The 20,733-nt window shown below is 34.8% G+C and overlaps 6 protein-coding genes across 6 annotated transcripts; 5 read left to right on the forward strand and 1 right to left on the reverse strand.

Annotated features, from left to right (window-relative positions):
• Positions 1 to 287: 287 nt before the first annotated feature.
• Positions 288 to 3,999, forward strand: LOC122570168 (melanotransferrin). The gene is made up of 9 exons (XM_043732160.1): positions 288 to 524; positions 720 to 1,132; positions 1,216 to 1,333; positions 1,394 to 1,573; positions 1,647 to 2,104; positions 2,179 to 2,343; positions 2,415 to 2,503; positions 2,589 to 2,929; positions 3,004 to 3,999. Exons 1-9 carry the CDS (start codon positions 458 to 460, stop codon positions 3,642 to 3,644), a joined length of 2,472 nt encoding a protein of 823 aa, XP_043588095.1. The 5' UTR covers positions 288 to 457; the 3' UTR covers positions 3,645 to 3,999.
• A 114-nt stretch (positions 4,000 to 4,113) lies between these two features.
• LOC122570255 lies at positions 4,114 to 4,886 on the reverse strand (the record flags this gene model as incomplete). Its single annotated transcript, XM_043732350.1, has 3 exons — positions 4,114 to 4,426; positions 4,497 to 4,607; positions 4,725 to 4,886. Coding segments are annotated over 3 exons (492 nt in total), but the record flags the coding sequence as incomplete, so codon positions are not given.
• On the forward strand, positions 4,780 to 6,168 carry LOC122570180. Its single transcript, XM_043732181.1, has 3 exons — positions 4,780 to 5,314; positions 5,373 to 5,502; positions 5,883 to 6,168. Exons 1-3 carry the CDS (start codon positions 5,216 to 5,218, stop codon positions 6,152 to 6,154), a joined length of 501 nt encoding a protein of 166 aa, XP_043588116.1. The 5' UTR covers positions 4,780 to 5,215; the 3' UTR covers positions 6,155 to 6,168.
• Positions 6,169 to 6,568: 400 nt separating this feature from the next.
• On the forward strand, positions 6,569 to 9,262 carry LOC122570172 (calponin homology domain-containing protein DDB_G0272472-like). The gene is made up of 6 exons (XM_043732168.1): positions 6,569 to 6,727; positions 6,793 to 6,913; positions 7,090 to 7,545; positions 7,851 to 8,238; positions 8,309 to 8,520; positions 8,608 to 9,262. The coding sequence occupies exons 1-6, from the start codon at positions 6,570 to 6,572 to the stop codon at positions 8,944 to 8,946; spliced, it is 1,674 nt and encodes a 557-aa protein (XP_043588103.1). The 5' UTR covers position 6,569; the 3' UTR covers positions 8,947 to 9,262.
• Positions 9,263 to 9,322: 60 nt separating this feature from the next.
• On the forward strand, positions 9,323 to 16,155 carry LOC122570256. The gene is made up of 16 exons (XM_043732352.1): positions 9,323 to 9,898; positions 10,086 to 10,214; positions 10,309 to 10,468; positions 10,597 to 10,973; positions 11,056 to 11,227; positions 11,312 to 11,502; positions 11,587 to 11,731; positions 11,791 to 12,084; positions 12,844 to 13,055; positions 13,469 to 13,594; positions 13,684 to 13,843; positions 14,109 to 14,497; positions 14,579 to 14,750; positions 14,839 to 15,029; positions 15,110 to 15,254; positions 15,329 to 16,155. The coding sequence occupies exons 1-16, from the start codon at positions 9,680 to 9,682 to the stop codon at positions 15,622 to 15,624; spliced, it is 3,378 nt and encodes a 1,125-aa protein (XP_043588287.1). The 5' UTR covers positions 9,323 to 9,679; the 3' UTR covers positions 15,625 to 16,155.
• A 142-nt stretch (positions 16,156 to 16,297) lies between these two features.
• Positions 16,298 to 20,329, forward strand: LOC122570170 (esterase E4-like). Its single transcript, XM_043732163.1, has 9 exons — positions 16,298 to 16,611; positions 17,025 to 17,150; positions 17,234 to 17,393; positions 17,636 to 18,024; positions 18,106 to 18,277; positions 18,366 to 18,556; positions 18,637 to 18,781; positions 18,856 to 19,183; positions 19,478 to 20,329. The coding sequence occupies exons 1-8, from the start codon at positions 16,414 to 16,416 to the stop codon at positions 19,173 to 19,175; spliced, it is 1,701 nt and encodes a 566-aa protein (XP_043588098.1). The 5' UTR covers positions 16,298 to 16,413; the 3' UTR covers positions 19,176 to 19,183; positions 19,478 to 20,329.
• Positions 20,330 to 20,733: the final 404 nt, after the last annotated feature.

Genomic DNA, 20,733 nt, shown 5'->3' on the forward strand with positions numbered 1-20,733 from the left:
GATAATTGAAATGAGAAAAGATAATTATATTATCTTTTTGAAAAATAAGAGATTATCTATATATTTTTAATTGATTATTTATTATTCAAAAGTATCACTTTACGTATCATAATTCTATGATAGATAAAATAAATTTTATAATTATATTTTCTAAATGTGCAATGATATTAATTTCAATATTCAACTTATTTATTAATTGTATTGGTTATATAATCATTAGTGAACTTTTAAAATTAATACAAATGTATGAAAAGTGAATGAAAATGTTGTATTAATACTAGAATATTCAATTAACAATTGGAGAATGAGTGATATTTTACTACAGTTCGCTACAGCCTATAGCACTGTGAATGAATAATACACATAGTATAGTAATAGTATAGTAAGTTTGTAGAGTACTAAAGTAATGGGTGTTGCCTTTCGTAGCAATTAATGCTTAGACGAAGAAAGTATAAAAATGTTACTAAACAATTGCATAAATCTAATCTTAATGCTCTTCAGTTTATCCTGTCGTTTTATATATGGTATAAAAGATACTTTTATTTTTTAATAGTTTAGTATCGCGATATTCACTTTGTTTAATGACTAACCGTTTGTTATTGTTTAATTATTAATTGTTGTTTATCCTTAAAAATAACAAATGTCAAATTGCAAAAAATATTTACAAATCGATTACGATTATAATTATCGTTAATAACAACGTTTAAATCCGTTCACAGGACAAAACCTCAACAATACTGTTACATGGTGTACAATATCTGATGCTGAACAGGATAAGTGCAAAGCATTTTCAAGAGCAGTTGATCGCGAAATAACATTTTTTGGGCGTAATTACATTTCTGTGCAATGCAAACAAGCTTTTAATAAAGAAGAATGCATGGCTATGTTGGATCAAGAAAAAGCAGATGTAACCACTTTAGATGCTGGTGAAATTTTCATGGCAGGGCGCTATCATAGTTTAATCCCATTAATGCAGGAAATATATGAAAGTGGTGTCAATTATCAATATGCGGTAGCAGTTATTAAAAAAGGATCTTTACCAGATGTCCAGAGTTTACGTGATTTGAGGGGTAAAAAGGCTTGTTTTGCTGGTCTTGGGATGCTTGCTGGTTGGGTTATTCCAATTTATACAGTAAATATTATTTTTTTTTTACTATGTTTCTATGTAATATATACTGTATTAACCAAAATCTCTCATTTTTCTGCTTTATACAGCTTATGAAAGAAGGTGGATTAGAAATTATAGATTGTAATAATCATGTTAAATCTACGATCAAATATTTTGGGCCCAGTTGTGCTGTAAATTCATTGATAGATAAATATAATCCATTAGGTATGATTGATAATAACTTTACCTAATGTCCATATTCTTTATAGCAATTTTAAATTTTAGGTGATAATTCTGATCAATTATGTAAATTGTGTATTGGAAAGATACCTGGAGAAAGGTGTACAACTTCAGATCCTTATGCAGGATATGAGGGAGCATTTAGATGTCTGGTAGAAGCAGGAGAAATTGCTTTCTTAGTAGACACGACTGTGGATGAGATGACATCAACAACATTTGACTTTAGTATGTTTTTAATTAAAGGGCTTTACTATTAAACCATATTACAATATTAATAAATAATGTCAATTTTTTTAAGATTCTGTAAAGAAGGAGCAATTTGAATTACTTTGTCGAGATGGTACTCGTAAACCGATTAGCGAATACAAATATTGTAATTGGGGTATAGTTCCATCACGCGCTATAGTTACATCGTCTGCTACAAAAATCGAAACCCGTCGATTATATCAGCGATTTTTAGAGACAGCAGTTCAGGTACTACGCAGACATAACGCAAAAAATTCGACCGAATTTTATGACAATCGTTTCGAAAATCGGCCAGATTTTAATAATAGATTTAACAACACTGAATATGTTAATCCAAACGAATATAGCACAGATAACTTTGAAAATCGTAACGGGAATGAAAGAAGCTATAATGGAAATGATTTGAATATGTGGGATAACACAGAATCAACAAACATACAACCGATAGAGACTTTCAATTTATTTGAATCTGCACCTAAATATGGAATGCATCATAATTTGATTTTTTCTGTAAATACAATATTTTTTTTGACATTATTATTACCTTTTTTAAGATAATTTTATTTTAAGTTGTATAATTTTAGGATACAGCGCGAGATTTCATGCAATTAAGTGAAAAAGAACAAGTGTACACTGGTTATTTAGGTAGATTCCTTGATGTAATATTAGAAATGCGACGTTGTCCCGTCAGCAAAATGACCCTATGTATTACGTCTGATCCAGAAATGGAAAAATGTATAAAAATGAAGGTAACGATTTAAAAAAATGAATATTATACCTCTAAATTAAGTATAATTATTAATGTTCATTTTCATATCAGATAGCATTAAAGGCGCAATTGTTGAAGCCAGAATTAAATTGTCACAAAGGTTACAGTCAAATTCATTGCATGCAAGCTATACAAAGTGGGTATGTATATATGTAATATCGAAAAAGTTTACGGATAAAATAAGAGAATTTAGTGTAAAATAAAATTCATTCCTTTTTTTTTTAGAATTGCTGATGTGGCAGTATTAGACACCAGCGACGTATATACTGCTGGTTTACGCTTTGATTTGATTCCATTTATATCTGAAGTTTACAATTTACCTACACCAGAATATTATGTGGTTGCAGTGGCAAAAGAGGAGGATGACAACACAGATTTGACTTATCTAAAAAATAAGAACACTTGTCATACAGGAATCAATACAGCGGCAGGTTGGGTGTATCCGTTAGCATATCTTATTTCAAATACATGGATCAGAGGTTATGGTTGTGATTCAGTTCACGCTGCTGCAGAATATTTTAGTAAATCTTGCATTCCGGGCGCACTTAGTACCGAATACAATACAGGTAATTGCAATCCTTGAAGTAGGATTAATCACAGTTCTGTGCAAAATTATATGCTGCATGTTAACTTATTGTAGGAGTGCCATATGACAATATGTGTGATCTGTGCCACGGTGCCAGCTTCCAATACTGTCGTAGAGATGCATCTGAAGATTATTATGGATATACTGGTGCCTTTAGATGTTTAGTCGAGGGGGGCGGTGATGTAGCTTTTGTGAAGCACACAACAGTCGCAGAAAATACAGATGGAAAACGACGAGAAACGTGGGCACGTAATACTTTCACTAAAGATTTTGAATTGCTTTGCCCAGACGGCACCCGTCGACCAACAACCGATTACATACATTGCAATTTAGGAAAAGTGGCAGCGAATGCAATAGTTACACGTGGTGGATATTATGGATATAACGAGACACAAATAAACGCTTACATAAACTTGTTTATTTACGCCCAACAATTTTATGGCAGAAAAGAACAGGACGAATTTAGCTTTAGTATGTTTTACAGTCAGCCGCCTTATAGCGATTTGATTTTTCAGGATGCTACACAGCAGTTAGTAGTAATACCACCAGAAAAAAGAGAGTTTAGTGCGTATTTAGGCCCAGACTTTATGCGAGCTAGAAGAATTGTAGATTGTAATGCCGGTGCATCAGCTATAGAGCATTCGATAATAGCTACGATAGCTATGATTATATTTGCTTACATACTTAGTAGGTAAATAAGGTAAATTTCTCTTAACAGATGAATATATGTACATTCGATAGAAAAAACTTTTAGAAAATACATCTAGCTATATTTACTAGTTTTTTAATCTTTGTATGAGATGTGTTCACAAAATTAATCATATTTTTCGTATTTTACATACCAATTCATAGTTAAATGAATGAATGTGGTAACGTAACATATAGTTCTCGACTAAAGATTATTGTATAATCCGTCCATTTTTCGACATTTTAGATAAGTATAAAATGATATTTAACTGCTATTTAACTATATTTACAGTATAACTGTACGTGTACCTTACGCCGTCCATTAATATTTTTGTACGCATTGAATAAAGTTGTTTTATAGTACATTATAGTTACGTCAATTATTTTCTCATTTCATTAAAAATTTTTCTTACTGATATATTGCGCGACTTTGCAATCTTTTCATCTTCGATCAGCCTTTCTTACGTATTGTTAGAATTTGCTAATTCTTTAAGTTTCTTTTTTACTATTATGAATAAATGAATAATTAATCTTAGATCAGATAGTATAGTGGAAAGATAGAAAAATAATATTAGTAAAAATATAAATAAAGACCTAAAGCAAATAATCGAACACCTAGCTTCTTAGGTAATATAATTGTCGAACAATCCTTCAATGTCGAGTTCATTGGCAACTCACGTGTACCTTTAAATTTTTTTATTTTGAATGTTTTACGTTGGTAAATGGCACTTTTTTGATCCGACGAAATAGACCTTTTTGGAATTTGATACTTTTGAACAGATTTGCTTACCTTAATGTACCAAAAAATTATATATTAGTACCACGAAATAAATTTTCAAGTTAGAAAGATAAATATTTACTGTAGAAAAATGATTCTTATGTTCTACTTTATGTTTTATAGATTTAGGCTGCGCTAAGATATCAATGCGTCTCAGACTTTTCATAGTTTTTCGTTTTTTCTTATTATGCCTCTGCAAATATATATCTAACATTTTATTTGTTGTTTATCTCTGAGTATTTGTTATTGGTAAATTAAAAAAACACTTATCGTAAATACGATGATATGAAAGTATTCATTAGTATTTTACTTTTTTTATATTTTTCTTCTGTGTCAACGAATTGTCGAAATTTCCTACAATAACTGTACTTTTTACTCTTCTAGGAGCGCACCAATAAGTTCTTCGTTTGTTACGATGGTTTTTGATAACAGATTTTGGCGTTATTTCGTGTCTATTATGTGGAAAATTATATTAGTGAGAATGAGGAAACTGGGGAAACGGGAAAACGCTGTATTTACTCGAGTTTCAACATCGTAGAACGGAAATTTAGAGTATTAATTTCGTCAATCGACAGATTTTGCGGGGGAACTTGAAATTTTGTTCGCGGTTACTGTTTGTTGGATCTATTACCAAGAAAGAATTGAAGTTTGCAAACATCTTTATTTTATGATCGCTTCACTGTCACCAATCAACATTTAACCCTAAGGTAAATTTTTCTAAATTTTCTGTTGCTTTCACGATTTACATTACAGCTTCCCGAGTCTCGAGTTAGATAACAATTTTACGATTAAATTAACGATATGAACACGGATGTTTGTCAAGATAATGTACCAAGATTTGAAAAACTAGCGAAACCAAGAAAAAGAATCGATAAAACCAGTAACTACAATGCCTTCAATGTAAGTATCGCGAACACAAAGAAACACGGAGAATATTTCAGTCGTCTTAACATTACAGGTAAAACGTGGAGCATTATCTTATCAAATTACGGATTCGTTGAACAAATTAGCCCAACCTAAACGAAAACCAGGCACAAACGTATCTAATATATCCAACTTTAGCGTTAAAACTTCTCCCATAAATACAGGTAGTTTAAAGAGAACCCTCCAAGCGTTACCTTCATTTTTTATCGAACCTTCATCAGTTTGAAGAACCCCCTAAACTAAGTGCTTCAATGTATTGTTTTGCTAATTTGCATTTTTGGCCTGTTTAGAGTCTTTCTTTATTTGCTATCGTGAATTATTCGTTTAAATCTCCTTTATCGCTCGTAATCGCGGTCGTTTGTTAAAGACTGAGTGTGATTTTTGGAGAGTTCTCGTTCGCGAGTCTGAAAGAATCTTGAACGTATCAGGTGTATATAAGCAAATGTCGAAATTTATTACTATAGCTATTACTATACTTATATATATTTATTACTATATATTTATTACTATATACTTATGCAATTGTATAATAAATATTTCTTAGTGAAACAAGGACATCATAAATTGATAAATAGCAGCGAACAATCGAAGGACGCGCAAGAATCGAGGAAGAAGAAATTTCTACTGGATACTTATGCTCGTATCACTGCGGCTAGGAATAAAGGATGTTCAAAACGATTGCATGAACTCGCGAAACCGAAAAGTTATATGATTCGTACCGAGCCATACGACGATTTCGAGAATTACCTGCAAATGATGAAAAAATGCAACACGAAATCCGCGTTTCAGGAAAAAAAGATAACTCATAATCCATAAACGATGTAATATAAAATAAAGAACGTCTATAAAATGTCTCGATATTTACCAATTTCTATTTAACGCGGACATTTGCGTCGGCGAAAAACAAACGAAGGCTTCACCTCTTTTAAAACTTGGCAGTCTCGATTCACGTAACACGGATACAATAAAGTCGCATAAAATGAAATAGTTACATCGAAAATGAGAAATTTAACGCAAAATCGTAACGCACAACGAAAAGTATCACCGTTAACCATCTTAATATTCTCTTCTTCGTTGGTAAATTGAAGAAACATTTAACCTGCACAATGAGCTAAATTCGCAAAGGTGTCGTTCATAAAGAAGTTTATTTCCTATTCTTCTCTCGAATCTAATCCCATGTTATGAAGCATTCATGTAGAGACTAGAAGCTAGTTCTGAAAAGTTGTAAAAAATGGCTGCAAAACTAAAAAAACCCGTAAGCCCCGTAAGGAGCGTTGTTGCGAGGAAAGGTCAAATTACGAAGGAAACGAAGGAAACAGCAAGAAGCGGATCCCCTAGAGCAGCAGCTGGCAGATTAAGGAAACTAGATAAGTCGAGACTCAAGGGGAAGTAAGCGTAATTTTTTTGCCAGCGTGTCGAATAGATAAAAATCTTTCTAACATTGTGACTTTTAGAAAAATTAAACGTAAATTACGATTGAAAGGATGGCTAGCGACACCGGCTGATTGGGCGCGTTTCAATGCCTGGGCGAAATTCAATGCTATACCGAAAAAGCTTCCGCAACCTGAGCCTATAGTTAGTCGTAAATAAATTGCGGATATTTATGCATTTATTGGAAAAGCAGATTTTTATTTTACACCTGATAATATTTAATAGACGAAACAAATCTTTATTTAAATATTATACGAGAAATTCTAAATTTGAAAGATTTGTACATACTTTTACACGTTACAACGTGCAACATTCCTCAGGTTCGGCCATCGAAGCCATTATCTCAGCTAAAGAAAAGAATCAAAATGTTGTCCAAACCGAAGGAAAGAATCGACCAAAGCATTCACTGCAAATTAGACCACGCTATCTCGAAAGCGGCACTGAAAGCAATTCCATCTAAGAGAACGATTTTGTTGTCTCTACCAAATATAAAACTGGTCGATTTTGGTCGAGTTTATTATAAAGTTTCACCAGCAGCATTAAGCTACCAGCCGTCTCAAAGAATCATCGAGCTAAGCCTGCCCCGTGTCATTCTTCCCGAAGAATGCAAACCATCCAGATTAATGTTGCATGAGAAACGAGTGCTGGACGAAGACAGACTGAGGAAGTTGGCTTTAGCGAAGAAATTGCTCGATTGTCCTGAACAATTAACCAAAGAAGAAATAGAGGAGCTATTTACGCCTTATGGCATAAAACGAACTGCGCTTTCCTATCAAGTAAAATGAATCTATATCGCACGTGTATATGAATATTTGTACGTGTATATTCGAAGTGGCGCAACTTAAACAAGTTTTTTAAGAGAAACTGTTTGGAAGCTTATGAAATAATTATTTGCGCGCTAAAACAGTATGTTGACGAAAAGAATAGATTCTGAAAAACAATGATCCAAAATTACTTTTGTAATTTTTAGTGGCGACCACTTCTAAAATACATTTACATTAATTTCGTGTCTACGTTCATACTCCATTCGACTTTCACGAATAAACACGGTAAACAGCTTTTTAATCTCTCGAATCGCTAGATTACGCCTTGGTTAAGTTTTCTGGCTGTACCACCGTACAAGACAATAAAAGATAAAAAGGACAAGCAGTCAAAAGCTTTCAAGAAGATGATAATCGAGGAAGTGGAGGAGAGAGGTAGAAGAGCTTTCGCTGAATACAGGAAAAAGGAAGAGGGCGAGAGAAGAGGAAAAAAGCGTAAGTCCGACGATACGAGGACAGAGAAATCTAAAAGCCGTGAGAATGGAAAAGCTACAGGAGCGGAAGAAGGAGAGGAGAAAGTATACGAAAGTGAAGAGGAAGAGCAGAAAGCTAAAAGAAGAAAACTCGAGAAACACGCTTGGAGATTCGCACCGCATCCATGCGTAGATGATCCCACACGCATCACGAAAGCAGCTTTGAATGCTAAAGGTTTGCTGCGAAATTAATAAAAAATTAGTTGACGTTGACAAGCTTGTGCGTACGTTGTTGTTTGTTTCAGCATCCGCACGTATGGAAGAATTGGCCAAACCAAATATACATAAAAGTAAGGCTATCAGAACTGATGCTTTTACCGTGAAAAAAAGTGCTTTGGCGGCTACAGCTTCTGGAAGAGTTGAATCTTTGGCGAAACCACCGAGACCTCGAAGTCCTGTTGAAAAAAGACCGCCGCGTGAAAAAGATAAATATGGTAGACCGATATTCGAGATGCCTGTATGTTGATTTAAGTAAAAACCATTAAAAACTAAATCAATTTTTCTGAACATTTAGCCACGAAACCATTTATTGATTTTGTCACAGGTTTACGGCAAAGTTTTACCAAAAACAAAGCCATACAAAATGGGCGAATGTCCAGAGCCGAAGAAGAAGCGGGTTGTTAAAAAGCGGCCGATTGATCCGATTATTTACGAATCAACCTATGATCCTTGTATCTATCCAGACTTGGCAAAAAAGCAGAAAATGGAAAGGAAACGAGCTGAGAAATTATTGGGCAAAAAGCATCGTAGAAGGACAAAGCGGGGAAAGAAATTGGAAAGACCTGAAGAAGAAAAGGAAGAAGGAGAAGAGAAAGAAGAAGAACAAGAGGAAAAAGAAGAAGGAGAAACGGACGAGTTAACTGAAGAAACTGAAGAAGGGTAGAAAGTGAAACTAAGAAATCTAGATAACGCGAAAATTATATACAATAAAATGTACAATAAAAATAGAGAAATAAAAAGTAACATTAAAGGACAGTAAGAAAGGCACATTTTTAAATAGTGCTCGATCTTCCACGTGTTTTTCGTATTGTTTTCTAAAACTAAAGGCGTGATAAGAATACAGACAATTGATGATTCTTTCGTTTCTTTCTTATCACTTGCATGTAGTAGCAGATAGTTATGTAACTCTATGGTATCGCAATACACGTATTTGTATAAAAATGAGTTCCAGTAAATAAGGAAAAATAGTTTGAAAATACGGATATACATGCGGGTACAAGTATTAGTTATTTCACCGATAAATATTTTTATGTTCAATTTTTCCAATTTTTCATCACCGGCGAGTCTACGTCGTCCGCGATTTTATATTTTTCACGTTATAGATGTTACTAAATACTTTTACTGACATTCGATAACCTAGCGGTATTTAATTGTACACTATCAAAGAACAGATGGATAATATGTTACAGTAATTTTTAAAACTATGATGGCTATGTTTTGGTTTTTCACGGTCAAATATATTAACATAATTATGGTTAGCTTTTTCCCTTCAAACAGAGTATAAAACGTTCTTCTCTCTTTCTCAGCCTTCAGTGTCTCTTAATCATCGACTACGCGAGCAACCGTCCAATAATTTAGCTGACTGATTTTCCTCATTCACGGAAACAGCGATATTCATGAGAAAAGAATTACTGTCAAACGAAAAGATGAAGCTACTGCTTTTGTTTTATATCATCGGAATCGGTAACGTTTTATATTGCACAGCACATCCGGAAGCGGTAGCGCCAATTGGAAAAATCCGCGGCTCTATTCTAACTTCAAGGCTCGGAAAGGAGATTTATTCCTTCCGTGGCGTGAGATATGCCGAGCCTCCCACAGGAGAACGACGTTTTCAGGTGAGTTTCTCATTCTTGCCTCTATCGTAATTTTATTAATCCTGGAAACATCCTCGTTCGTGGACATTTGTCAAACTTATCGTCAGCCTTCAACTATGCAAACAAAGAGTACTTTGCGTATTTCCTTTTATGCGAGTATTTATGGCACATCGGTGGGAATAATCCTTACAATTTTCTCACAATACAGGTTGCCACTCCAGCAGCAGATTGGAACGATGTTTTCGATGCCTCCGAAGAAGGTCCTGCATGTCCAAATGTCGAGCGTATCAATCTAATGTCTGAAGATTGCTTGCGTTTAAATGTCTATACTAAAAAAGTATGTCTTACTTTTTCCGGCTCGTCTACAGCGTGTTTAATTGATCAAAATATAAAATGTATATTTATGGAATGTAATTGTCCAAACGTTGCAGCTGCCTTCGAAAAATGAAAATGTATCATTGCCAGTATTGGTATTCTTCCATCCAGGCGGTTTCTACCAGTCTTCCGCTCAGAGCTTTAACTATGGTCCCGAATATTTGCTGGACCATGATATCGTTTTGGTTACTGTGAATTATCGCCTTGCCACGTTAGGTAATTTAGGCATTTAGGCATTTATAACACACGATATACCAATGATCATTTTCCTTCTATCCTTTTCAATTATTTATCCTTCTATTCTGTCCAAGGATATATAAAATATATAAATATGGATTTCATAGGTTTTATAGCAACGGGCGATTCACTGGCTCCAGGAAATCTAGGTTTGAAAGATCAGGTAATAGCGCTTCGTTGGATTCAAAGAAACATCATTGCTTTCGGAGGAGATCCAAACTCCGTGACCATCAGCGGCTGCAGCGTCGGAGGGCTCAGTACTTTCTTACACATGTTATCACCAATGTCCAAAAATCTATTCCACAGGGTGATCGATATGAGTGGCTCCCTCTTACTCACGGAACCTTATCCAACCCACCAAAGAGATATCGCAGAAAAACAAGCGAAACTTTTGAATTGTCCCATTAACAGCACCGAAGATATGTTGGCTTGTCTCAGATCAAAGCCTGTGGCCAACTTTACCAAGACTATATCTGAATTTTTTGTCAGTTCATATCTAAAAGAAATGATTTCTTTCTTATAATTTAGTAGATACTTAGAGATGTTTAATACTTCCTACATTCCAGGAATGGTACGGAGATCCAATTGTACTCTGGAAACCCGTCGTAGAACCGGAAGTTCCAGGAATGGAACGATTTCTACCAGCTCAACCCATCGATCTTATTCAACAAGGAAAGTTTTATCAAGTGCCAGCCATATTTGGGGTAACGAAAGATGAATTTGGTGGGGTAGTCGTCAGTAAGTCGTATAGCTGTTAAATTGAATCACAATTATAAAAGAATCGAAGATCTTCTTTAATTACGGATCGCTTGTTTCTTTTAGCGTTCGAAAATACTACCAGAAACAATGACAACATATACCGCAATATGAACGAGAATTGGTATCACGTAGCACCGATTAGTTTCATATACGAACGTAACACTCCAAGATCGAAAAATATTAGTACAGAATTGCGGAGGTTTTATTTGAATGACGAACCACTCGGTTCATCTAACAAAAATGGTCTTGCTCATGTATGAACTGCTAAACTACTCCTTTTATTTAACAAATTCACCGTCGATACTGATAATCAAAGAAATTGTAAAATCAATTTGCAGCTCTATGCGGACAGCGTAATTATATTTTCACAATATCGTGGAGCGAAGCTAATAGCTGAAAACTCCAAAGCTCCGGTGTATCTGTATAAATTTACTTATCAAGGCCGTTATAGCTTTACAATGTGGAACGCTACGACACCTTATGGTAAGTTCACTCGATGATCACGTTGAACGATTGATTACACTATTTTCTTATAATTCTAGGCGTCGAACATCAAGATGATTTGCAATATTTATACTACATAAAGAGTAACTTTCCATATTTTGATAAGACTGCACCTGAGATTCCTATGGTGGAATTGTACACATCTATGTGGTCCAGCTTTGTACAAACTGGCAAACCCATTCCAAATGGTAGGAATATAACGTGGGACAGGTTTGAAACCGAGAAAAATAACTACTTGGATATCAACTTGAATCCTATCATGAAGACTGGTCTCTATCCCGATAGAATGCAAGAATGGGAAAAATTATTTCCTCTATCCGCTGCATCACAGAGCAAAGTAACATAGCAGTGTAAAGTCCGAATGGTCCCTTTTAAGGCTATTAATTTTGTTTCAAGTGTTTCGAAGCAATTTAATAAACATATAGATCATTATTGATATTCATGATGAAATATCCTTCCCTTCCTATTTGACAATGCCAAAGATACGAATCTGAAGAATCTTCAATCTGTATGTAATTAGCTATTTGTTAGAGCACAGTTGCAAATATTTATGTCTGTATTTGTTATCGTTTGTTTGGCGCTTATGTTACAAGTTTTGAGTTCATAACGTTTGTAATATCGTTACTTTTTGCAACGATCAATCTGTTATTAGAAAGATAGTCCGATATTTATACATACATATATACTATATATATTTATATTATATATATTATATTATATATATATATATATATATACCATAGTATAGTGATACTAAGTTATAATGAATGTGACACGCGCATGTAATTAAAAGGCGAGAATTGGTATTAGTAAATGCACTTATTGTTGGTCGAGAAATATTATGGATATCTTCAACGACAAATAAAGTGCGTCCCTGTGTGGGAGTTTACAAAAGATGATATTTCCCAGGAAGGCACTTGGAGTTCCCCACTTATTTACCTCGTTGCTCTTGTATAAATTGTTCGTTTTTGCCTACTTGGTTATTCAGGTACTTGTACGAGTACGGTCTATGTCGGCTAATTGATTTGTTTTCATCAATCTGCTTCTTCGTCCGAGAAAGAAAAGGAATTTCCGACGAACAAAAAAGTAAGCTGCGAGTTCTAAGATGAGAGGCGTTCTGGTATTTCTTGTTTGTGTCACCAGCCTCGCTGTCGCTCAACAATCGATCGCTGAACAACCGTTGGTCACTGCTCCAATTGGGAAAATTCGTGGGTCTATTTTGACCTCTAGACTCGGAAAAGAAATTTATTCGTTCCGTGGTATAAGATATGGCGAACCACCTGTTGGATCCCAACGTTTCCAGGTAAAAAATCCTTTAACTGCTTGTTATTTTACGTCAGTTTTAACTTATGCATTATACTTGTATAAAAAGCGTAGAAATAGTTTTTAAAAGCTTAGGTTGCAAAATGTAAGACATGAAAATCGAGACTAGGTATTTTCATTAATGTCACGTACAATTGCTCCAAGAATGTTTTAACAAGCTTCCTTATTTTAGCGGATTCGCGATATTATGCCACTGAATCATTTTTAACAAGCCGCCCTACAAATTATCTCATTTTCACGATACAATTTGCAGAAGTAAAGTTATCAATTTCACACATCTTAAGAGATTAACAATAAATTGCATAATACTCCTTTCGTTAATTGCATAGTTGATGAAACTATTATCATATGCGCGTTACCTTTTTTATTTCATGTTTTTAAATTACTGTACAGCCTCCAATCCCAGCGAAAGATTGGCAAAACGTTTTCGATGCAACCGAAGAAGGACCCAGTTGCCCCCATGCTAACGGCATACAACAATCAGAAGATTGTCTACGCCTAAACGTGTACACGACCAAAGTAGGCATCCTATATCACTCATATAAATATATCATGCGCAGTTAAACAATTTTAGAACTTTTGCCACAAGGATACATTTCCAATTCTAGCTACCCTGTAGAAACGAAGATGTATCGAGACCAGTAATGATCTTCATACATCCTGGTGGCTTTAACGGTTTCTCAGGACAAAGTATAAACTTCGGGCCACAGTATCTGTTGGATAAAGATATCGTTTTGGTTACAATAAATTATCGTCTCGGGACGTTAGGTAACTTGAAATAAATCAGAGAAGTAATTGCGAGAGCTTTCTGAAAAGATTTGAAATTAAAGAATGATTAAATCATTACGAAATTGTTATTTATTTCATAAATATAAAAAGAAATAATTACTAATACAAACCGAATTTCCTTCAGAATTTGTTATACCTCATTTCGTCTTACAGACCTTGTTTTCGAAAAAGCTCCACAATTAGAACGTACAAAGTTAATTTACTCGCGTTAGGAATTTGCTACAACAAATTCGAATTATTTCAGGTTTCTTGAATACCGGTGACAGTGCAGCACCAGGTAACATGGGTCTAAAGGACCAAGTCGCAGCTTTCCATTGGGTTCAAAGAAACATCGCTGCCTTTGGTGGCAATCCTAACTCCGTCACTCTATGTGGTTATAGCGCAGGAAGTTTCAGTATTATGTTGCATTTGGTGTCTCCAATGTCTCGCAATCTTTTTCACAGAGCTATCACGATGAGTTCTTCGGCTATAAAACTAAATGTTTATTCTGGAATATCGCAACATGGACAAATGCAGCTAGCTCAAAGACAGGCACGATTATTGGATTGCCCTACTGATTCGACTAGTGCTATGGTGCGCTGTTTCCGCACAAAACCTGCAGAAAACTTCACAGACACATTACGCGACTTATATGTGCGTTTGATATAACAATATAAACCCAGCATGTAAAAATCTGGGTAACTAGGAACGTTAGTGATATAATATTTTTGACAGGATTGGCGTGGAAATCCCATTGTGCTCTGGTCACCAGCTGTGGAACCGGCAGTTCCTGGTGTCGAAAGGTTCCTGTCTGAACAGCCGTACGACGCGATAAAGCAAGGAAGATTCTATCAAGTTCCTTTAATGATGGGAGTTACGGAAGACGAATTTGGCGGTATAGCTGCTTGTGAGTATTCGAATTAAGATATTTTGTATAAATATATTATAAAGATATGAAAATTGAGTATATTCGATTGTTTTATTGAATTGCGCAGTGTATGAAAATGCCACATTAAGAGGTAATTCTCTGTACCCTGAGTTGAACGATAATTGGAATACTCTGGCTCCGATCATATTTATGTACGAACGTAATACATCGCGATCGAATTACGTTAGTAGGGAATTACGGAAATTCTACTTCAACGATCAGCCACTTAGCTCGGCTAGCTACAGAAAGCTCGGTGATGTACATATCATATTCTCTTAGTGCTTTAATTGTAATTTGTTTCTCATTGAAATCATAAAAAAATATCAAATCTTTTTCAGATATATGGTGATGCTATAACTAAATTTCCTATGTACCGAGCAATCAAGTTATTCGCTACGTATTCGAAATTGCCGGTATACTTTTATAAATTTTCGTTCCAAGGACGATATAGCTTTTATATGTTGAACGCCACTACTCCATATGGTAAAACTGTTTACTCTTCATTTGTCTGGAAACTCAATGAGGACCATATTTTAAACATTTTACATGTCCCTCAGGTGTATGTCATCATGACGATCTGCAGTATCTTTTCTTCATAAAGAGCCGCTTCCCATACTTCAACAGCGACGCACCAGAGATTCCTATGGTGGAAATTTCTACCAGCATATGGTCGAACTTTGTTATGAATGGCGAACCGATCCGTAAACACGATGGTCAACTGAGGAATGTAAGATGGGGTAGATTGGTACCCGAGCATAGCAATTTCCTGGAGCTGAATCTTCATCCATCGATCAAAACTGAGTTCTTTCCTGAAAGAATGCGAGAATGGGAAAGATTGTTCCCTGTACCCTAAATCTCAAATGCGATGAACATTACGCGAGTGAAAAATCAATGGCTTTATTATTTTTCTCAATCAAATTAGAATGTGTAAATGAAATATGAGAAATATCTTATTATTTCTTAATAGCATTGCTGTATATAATTTAATACAAATTATTCGTACAAAAAGTTTAACGAACTCAAAGCGTTTTAATGACAGAAAATTCGCGGCTTTTAGATACATAGGCCAAAAATATACGTTTATGTGAACTTCAAATTTTTATTAACAGCCGAGTACTTTTTTTCCTTTCCTTTTGATAATTTAGAATCGTGAAACCTTGTTGCGATAATCTGAACATGATTATTTGTCGAAGCGTATTCGCTATCGTTTGTTTGATTTTTCATGCTATGAGTGTTGAGAGTTCACAACATTTGTAACATTGATTTTTTGCAACGATACATTTATTATTAGAGAGACATTTACATAATATAGCGATTACTATAACAAAAATGCATGCAATTAAAAGATAAAAATATTAATAAATACAATATGATAATCGAGAAATATTATGATTGGCTTGATTGACTAATAAAGGGTGTTACTGTGTGGAAGTTTATTGAAGATTATATTGCTCAGAAAGGAAACTGGGTTTCCCCACTCACTTTCCTCAAAGCTGTCGTATAAAATGTGCGCATTTGTCAACTGATTCTACAGTGCTCGCATGAGCACCGTTGAAATCGCCTAACCGATCTTATCAATTTGTTTCTTCGTCCAAAGAGAAAGAAGTTCCGACAAGCAAAACAGTAAGCTGCGAGTTCTAAGATGAGAGGCATTTCGGTATTTCTTCTTTGTATCACTGGCCTCGCTGTCGCTCAACAGTCGATCGCTGAACAACCGTTGGTCACTGCTCCAATTGGGAAAATTCGTGGGTCTATTTTGACCTCTAGACTCGGAAAAGAAATTTATTCGTTCCGTGGTATAAGATATGGCGAACCACCTGTTGGATCCCAACGTTTCCAGGTAAAAAATCCTTTAACTGCTTGTTATTTTACGTCAGTTTTAACTTATGCATTATCCTTGTATAAAGAGCGTAGAAATAGTTTTTAAAAGCTTAGGTTGCAAAATGTAAGACATGAAAATCGAGACTAGGTATTTTCATTAATGTCACGTACAATTGCTCCAAGAATGTTTTAACAAGCTTCCTTAGTTTAGCGGATTCGCGATATTATGGCACTGAATCATTTTTAACAAGCCGCCCTACAAATTATCTCATTTTCACGATACAATTTGCAGAAGTAAAGTTATCAATTTCACACATCTTAAGAGATTAACAATAAATTGCATAATACTCCTTTCGTTAATTGCATAGTTGATGAAACTATTATCATATGCGCGTTATCTTTTTTATTTCATGTTTTTAAATTACTGTACAGCCTCCAATCCCAGCGAAAGATTGGCAAAACGTTTTCGACGCAACCGAAGAAGGACCCAGTTGTCCTCAATCTAATGGTACACTAGTATCGGAAGATTGTCTACGTTTAAATGTGTATACTACCAAAGTAGGTAGCGAATCATACCAAATTAGCATGCATAGTTAAATGATTTTAGAATCTTTGCATTAAGAGTCCATTTGCAATTCTAGCTACCATGTAAAAGCGAGAACGTATCGAGACCGGTAATGATCTTCATACATCCAGGAGGCTTTTATAGTTTCTCAGGACAAAGTATAAACTTTGGACCACAGTATCTGTTGGATAAAGATATTGTTTTGGTTACAATAAATTATCGCCTTGGGGCGTTAGGTAATTTGAAATAAACCAAGGAAGTAATTAAGGAGCTTCCTGCAAAAGTTATCAATTTACCCGATTCGCCAATTTATTTTTAAATCATTTTTCTAGGAATTATCTAGGAATTTTCTTAGGATCAGGATTTTTTAAAAGTAGGGAGCTCCTCAATTATAATATGATGAGCCGATCCACTTCTATCACTTGGATTGAAACTTATTTGACTCGTTGCTTGAAAACATAAATTGAAATTATTTTAGGTTTCTTGAGTACCGGTGACAGTGCGGCACCAGGTAACATGGGTCTAAAGGACCAAGTCGCAGCTTTCCGTTGGGTTCAAAGAAACATAGCTGCTTTTGGTGGCAATCCAAACTCCGTCACTCTATGCGGTTATAGCGCAGGAAGTTTCAGTATTATGTTGCATTTGGTGTCTCCAATGTCTCGCAATCTTTTTCACAGAGCTATCACGATGAGTTCTTCGGCTATAGGACTAGAAGTATATTCGGGAATATCGCAACATGGACAAATCCAACTGGTTCAGAAGCAGGCAAGACTATTGAATTGTTCCACTGACTCGACCAGCGCTATGGTAGATTGCTTGCGGTCGAAACCTGTAGAAAACTTCATAGTCACGTTGGGCTCCTTATTCGTACGTTCTATATAACAATATAAACCTGGTGTATAAAAATCTTGGCAAGTGTAAATATTACTTATGTTATTTTTTTAACAGGATTGGTACGCAACTCCCATTTTGTTGTGGACACCCGCTGTGGAACCGGAAGTTCCTGGTGTTGAAAGGTTCCTGTCTGAACAGCCGTACGACGTAATAAAGCAAGAGAGATTCTATCAGGTTCCTTTAATGATGGGAGTTACAGAAGAAGAATTTGCCGGTATAGTTGCGTGTGAGTATTCGAATTAAGATATTTTGTATAAATATATTCTAAAGATATGAAAATTGAGCATATCCAATTGTTTCATTAAATTGCGCAGATTATGAAAATGCAACACAAGAAGGTAATTCTGTGTACCCTGAGTTGAACGATAATTGGAATACTCTCGCTCCAATCGTATTTATGTACGAACGTAATACATCGCGATCGAATTACATTAGTAGGGAATTACGGAAATTCTATTTCAACGATCAGCCAATTAACTCGGCTAACAGCAAGAAGCTCGGTGATGTACGTATCAAATTCTCTTTGTGCTCTAATTGTAATTTGTTTTCCATTGAAATAATAAAAAAATATCAAATCTTTTTCAGATATACTGTGATTCTATAATTACATTCCCTATGTACCGAGCAATCAAGTTATTCGCTACGTATTCAAAATTGCCGGTATACTTTTATAAATTTTCGTTCCAAGGACGATACAGCTTTTATATGTTGAACGCCACTACTCCATATGGTAAAACTGTTTACCCTTCATTTGTCTGGAAACTCAATGAGGACCATGTTTTAAACATTTTACATGCCCCTCAGGTGTATGTCATCATGACGATCTGCAGTATCTTTTCTTCATAAAGAGCCGCTTCCCATACTTCAACAGCGACGCACCAGAGATCCCTATGGTGGAAATTTCTACCAGCATATGGTCAAATTTCGTTATAAATGGCGAACCGATTCCTAAACACGATGGTCAACTGAGGAATGTAAGGTGGGACAAATTTGTACCCGAGCAAAACAATTTCTTGGAGTTGAATCTTCATCCATCGATCAAAACTGAATTCTTCCCTGAAAGAATGCAAGAATGGGAAAGATTGTTTCCTGAACCATCAGTCCGAAATACAGTGAAGCATTAAACCCATAAGTAAGTATCTATTAATATTTTCAAAGAATTGTAAACATTAGCGGATGTTTTTAGTGCAAGTTACAAGTACGATAATTTGCGGTGATCCTTTTTTTCCTTTGATGAAATTAGAGTATATAAATAAATCATGAGAAACGTATTACTATTTCTCGATTATCACTTTACGGGATAATTAGATGTAAATCATTCGTACAAAAAGTTTAACGAATTAGAAGCCTTTTAATTACAGAAAATTTGCAGCTTTTAAGTACATAGATTAATAAAATATGTTTATGTGAATTTATATATTTTTAGATCTGATGGTTGGAGTTTCATCATAGTTTCGCCGAGTCCTAAAACTTTTTACCTTGAGATGGATTCTTTATCCCATGAGGAAGTTCGGCTTCCTAAAATTAATGATATGTAGCAGTAAACAATATCATCGTTATTTAAGAAATGCTATTTGTAAATAAAAAATTGTGGCAAGTTTTTCTTATACGACAATGCGAAAAATATTTGCCACAAATCCCACTATCTCCATTGGACACTGCAAGATGTATCGTTGTTTGCGCGCCCTATTTGGTTGTTTTGGAAAATGTGTTCAGCAAAAAATGTAATCCCGAAGAAGTGGAGGCGGGACACTTTTCCAGATTCCAGTGCTTATTATACCAGGATGAAAAGCAATTGGCTGTCACGCCAAAGCCTTCAAGACGTTGTGCTAATTCTAGTGTATAAACGATGTTTGCATATTTGGAAACATAGTATAAATAACCAGGCAAAGGTGTCGTTGGATTTACATTATTTAAATTTAACCTCGCTAAGTAATACAGTCCCGATGCAACAACGATTATTCGACTTGATTTCGATCGTTTTAGTAAGTCTGCAAAATAATTCTACAAGTAGTATCTTAGAATGAAGAAGTTAAAAAAGAAATTGTCGTCCCTATCAAAAGATGTGTGAGTAAGAATGGACTATAGTGATTTGTTCCCATAGTCCTTGGAATTATATAGAATATTGTGCGTCCGAGCAAATGTTAAAACATTTCGGCCGAAGGATGGATTAGAACATATGTTTAGGTCACAGGACGTAACACTTATATTATTGCGAAATATATATGAATCATAATTAACATTGTTTTTTAAATAAAGAGTATTTCTTTAAATATTATAACTATATACATTTATAAATATAAAGTACAATTTTGAATTCATAACCTATCTTATTCAAAGAAAGATATATTAAATTATTCAGTGATCATAAAGCTTTAAAATCAGAGTACAGCGCGTTCGTGGTATTGTAAATTAAAGTCAGGCGTCGTTATTCAATAACAATGTTGTCAAAGATTTTGTTCGGTAAGTTTCTCTTTAGAATTAAACGTGTTACCGCTAATCACGTGTATATGTATATTTCAATTCGGAGCTATCAGGAATCGGAAATCAAGACATTCTCACGGAATTGTCAAAATCTTTCGAGTCATAGAAACACATATGTAAAGTTTTTTTGGACATTAGTAATTGCAGACTAAGTAGAAGTAAATAATCAAATTACTCTTCTACATATGAAAATAAGTC

The sequence above is a fragment of the Bombus pyrosoma genome, linkage group LG8 (assembly GCF_014825855.1).
Source record: "Bombus pyrosoma isolate SC7728 linkage group LG8, ASM1482585v1, whole genome shotgun sequence".
NCBI classification, from domain to species: domain Eukaryota; kingdom Metazoa; phylum Arthropoda; class Insecta; order Hymenoptera; family Apidae; genus Bombus; species Bombus pyrosoma.

What these genes read in the sequence shown, in the direction of transcription:
- LOC122570168 (XM_043732160.1), top strand. Translation starts at nt 458, where the DNA reads ATGTTACTAAACAATTGCATAAATCTAATCTTAATGCTCTTCAGTTTA. An exon ending in ATCATAATTTGATTTTTTCT is followed by an intron (nt 2,105 to 2,178) that starts GTAAATACAATA and finishes GTATAATTTTAG; the next exon opens with GATACAGCGCGAGATTTCAT. An exon ending in TAGTACCGAATACAATACAG is followed by an intron (nt 2,930 to 3,003) that starts GTAATTGCAATC and finishes AACTTATTGTAG; the next exon opens with GAGTGCCATATGACAATATG.
- LOC122570180 (XM_043732181.1), top strand. Translation starts at nt 5,216, where the DNA reads ATGAACACGGATGTTTGTCAAGATAATGTACCAAGATTTGAAAAACTA. An exon ending in GTAACTACAATGCCTTCAAT is followed by an intron (nt 5,315 to 5,372) that starts GTAAGTATCGCG and finishes TTAACATTACAG; the next exon opens with GTAAAACGTGGAGCATTATC. An exon ending in AACTTCTCCCATAAATACAG is followed by an intron (nt 5,503 to 5,882) that starts GTAGTTTAAAGA and finishes AATATTTCTTAG; the next exon opens with TGAAACAAGGACATCATAAA.
- LOC122570172 (XM_043732168.1), top strand. Translation starts at nt 6,570, where the DNA reads ATGGCTGCAAAACTAAAAAAACCCGTAAGCCCCGTAAGGAGCGTTGTT. An exon ending in AAGTCGAGACTCAAGGGGAA is followed by an intron (nt 6,728 to 6,792) that starts GTAAGCGTAATT and finishes TGTGACTTTTAG; the next exon opens with AAAAATTAAACGTAAATTAC. An exon ending in GACCGATATTCGAGATGCCT is followed by an intron (nt 8,521 to 8,607) that starts GTATGTTGATTT and finishes ATTTTGTCACAG; the next exon opens with GTTTACGGCAAAGTTTTACC.
- LOC122570256 (XM_043732352.1), top strand. Translation starts at nt 9,680, where the DNA reads ATGAGAAAAGAATTACTGTCAAACGAAAAGATGAAGCTACTGCTTTTG. An exon ending in TAAATGTCTATACTAAAAAA is followed by an intron (nt 10,215 to 10,308) that starts GTATGTCTTACT and finishes CAAACGTTGCAG; the next exon opens with CTGCCTTCGAAAAATGAAAA. An exon ending in GCTACAGAAAGCTCGGTGAT is followed by an intron (nt 15,030 to 15,109) that starts GTACATATCATA and finishes AATCTTTTTCAG; the next exon opens with ATATATGGTGATGCTATAAC.
- LOC122570170 (XM_043732163.1), top strand. Translation starts at nt 16,414, where the DNA reads ATGAGAGGCATTTCGGTATTTCTTCTTTGTATCACTGGCCTCGCTGTC. An exon ending in TTGGATCCCAACGTTTCCAG is followed by an intron (nt 16,612 to 17,024) that starts GTAAAAAATCCT and finishes ATTACTGTACAG; the next exon opens with CCTCCAATCCCAGCGAAAGA. An exon ending in TAAATGTGTATACTACCAAA is followed by an intron (nt 17,151 to 17,233) that starts GTAGGTAGCGAA and finishes TTGCAATTCTAG; the next exon opens with CTACCATGTAAAAGCGAGAA.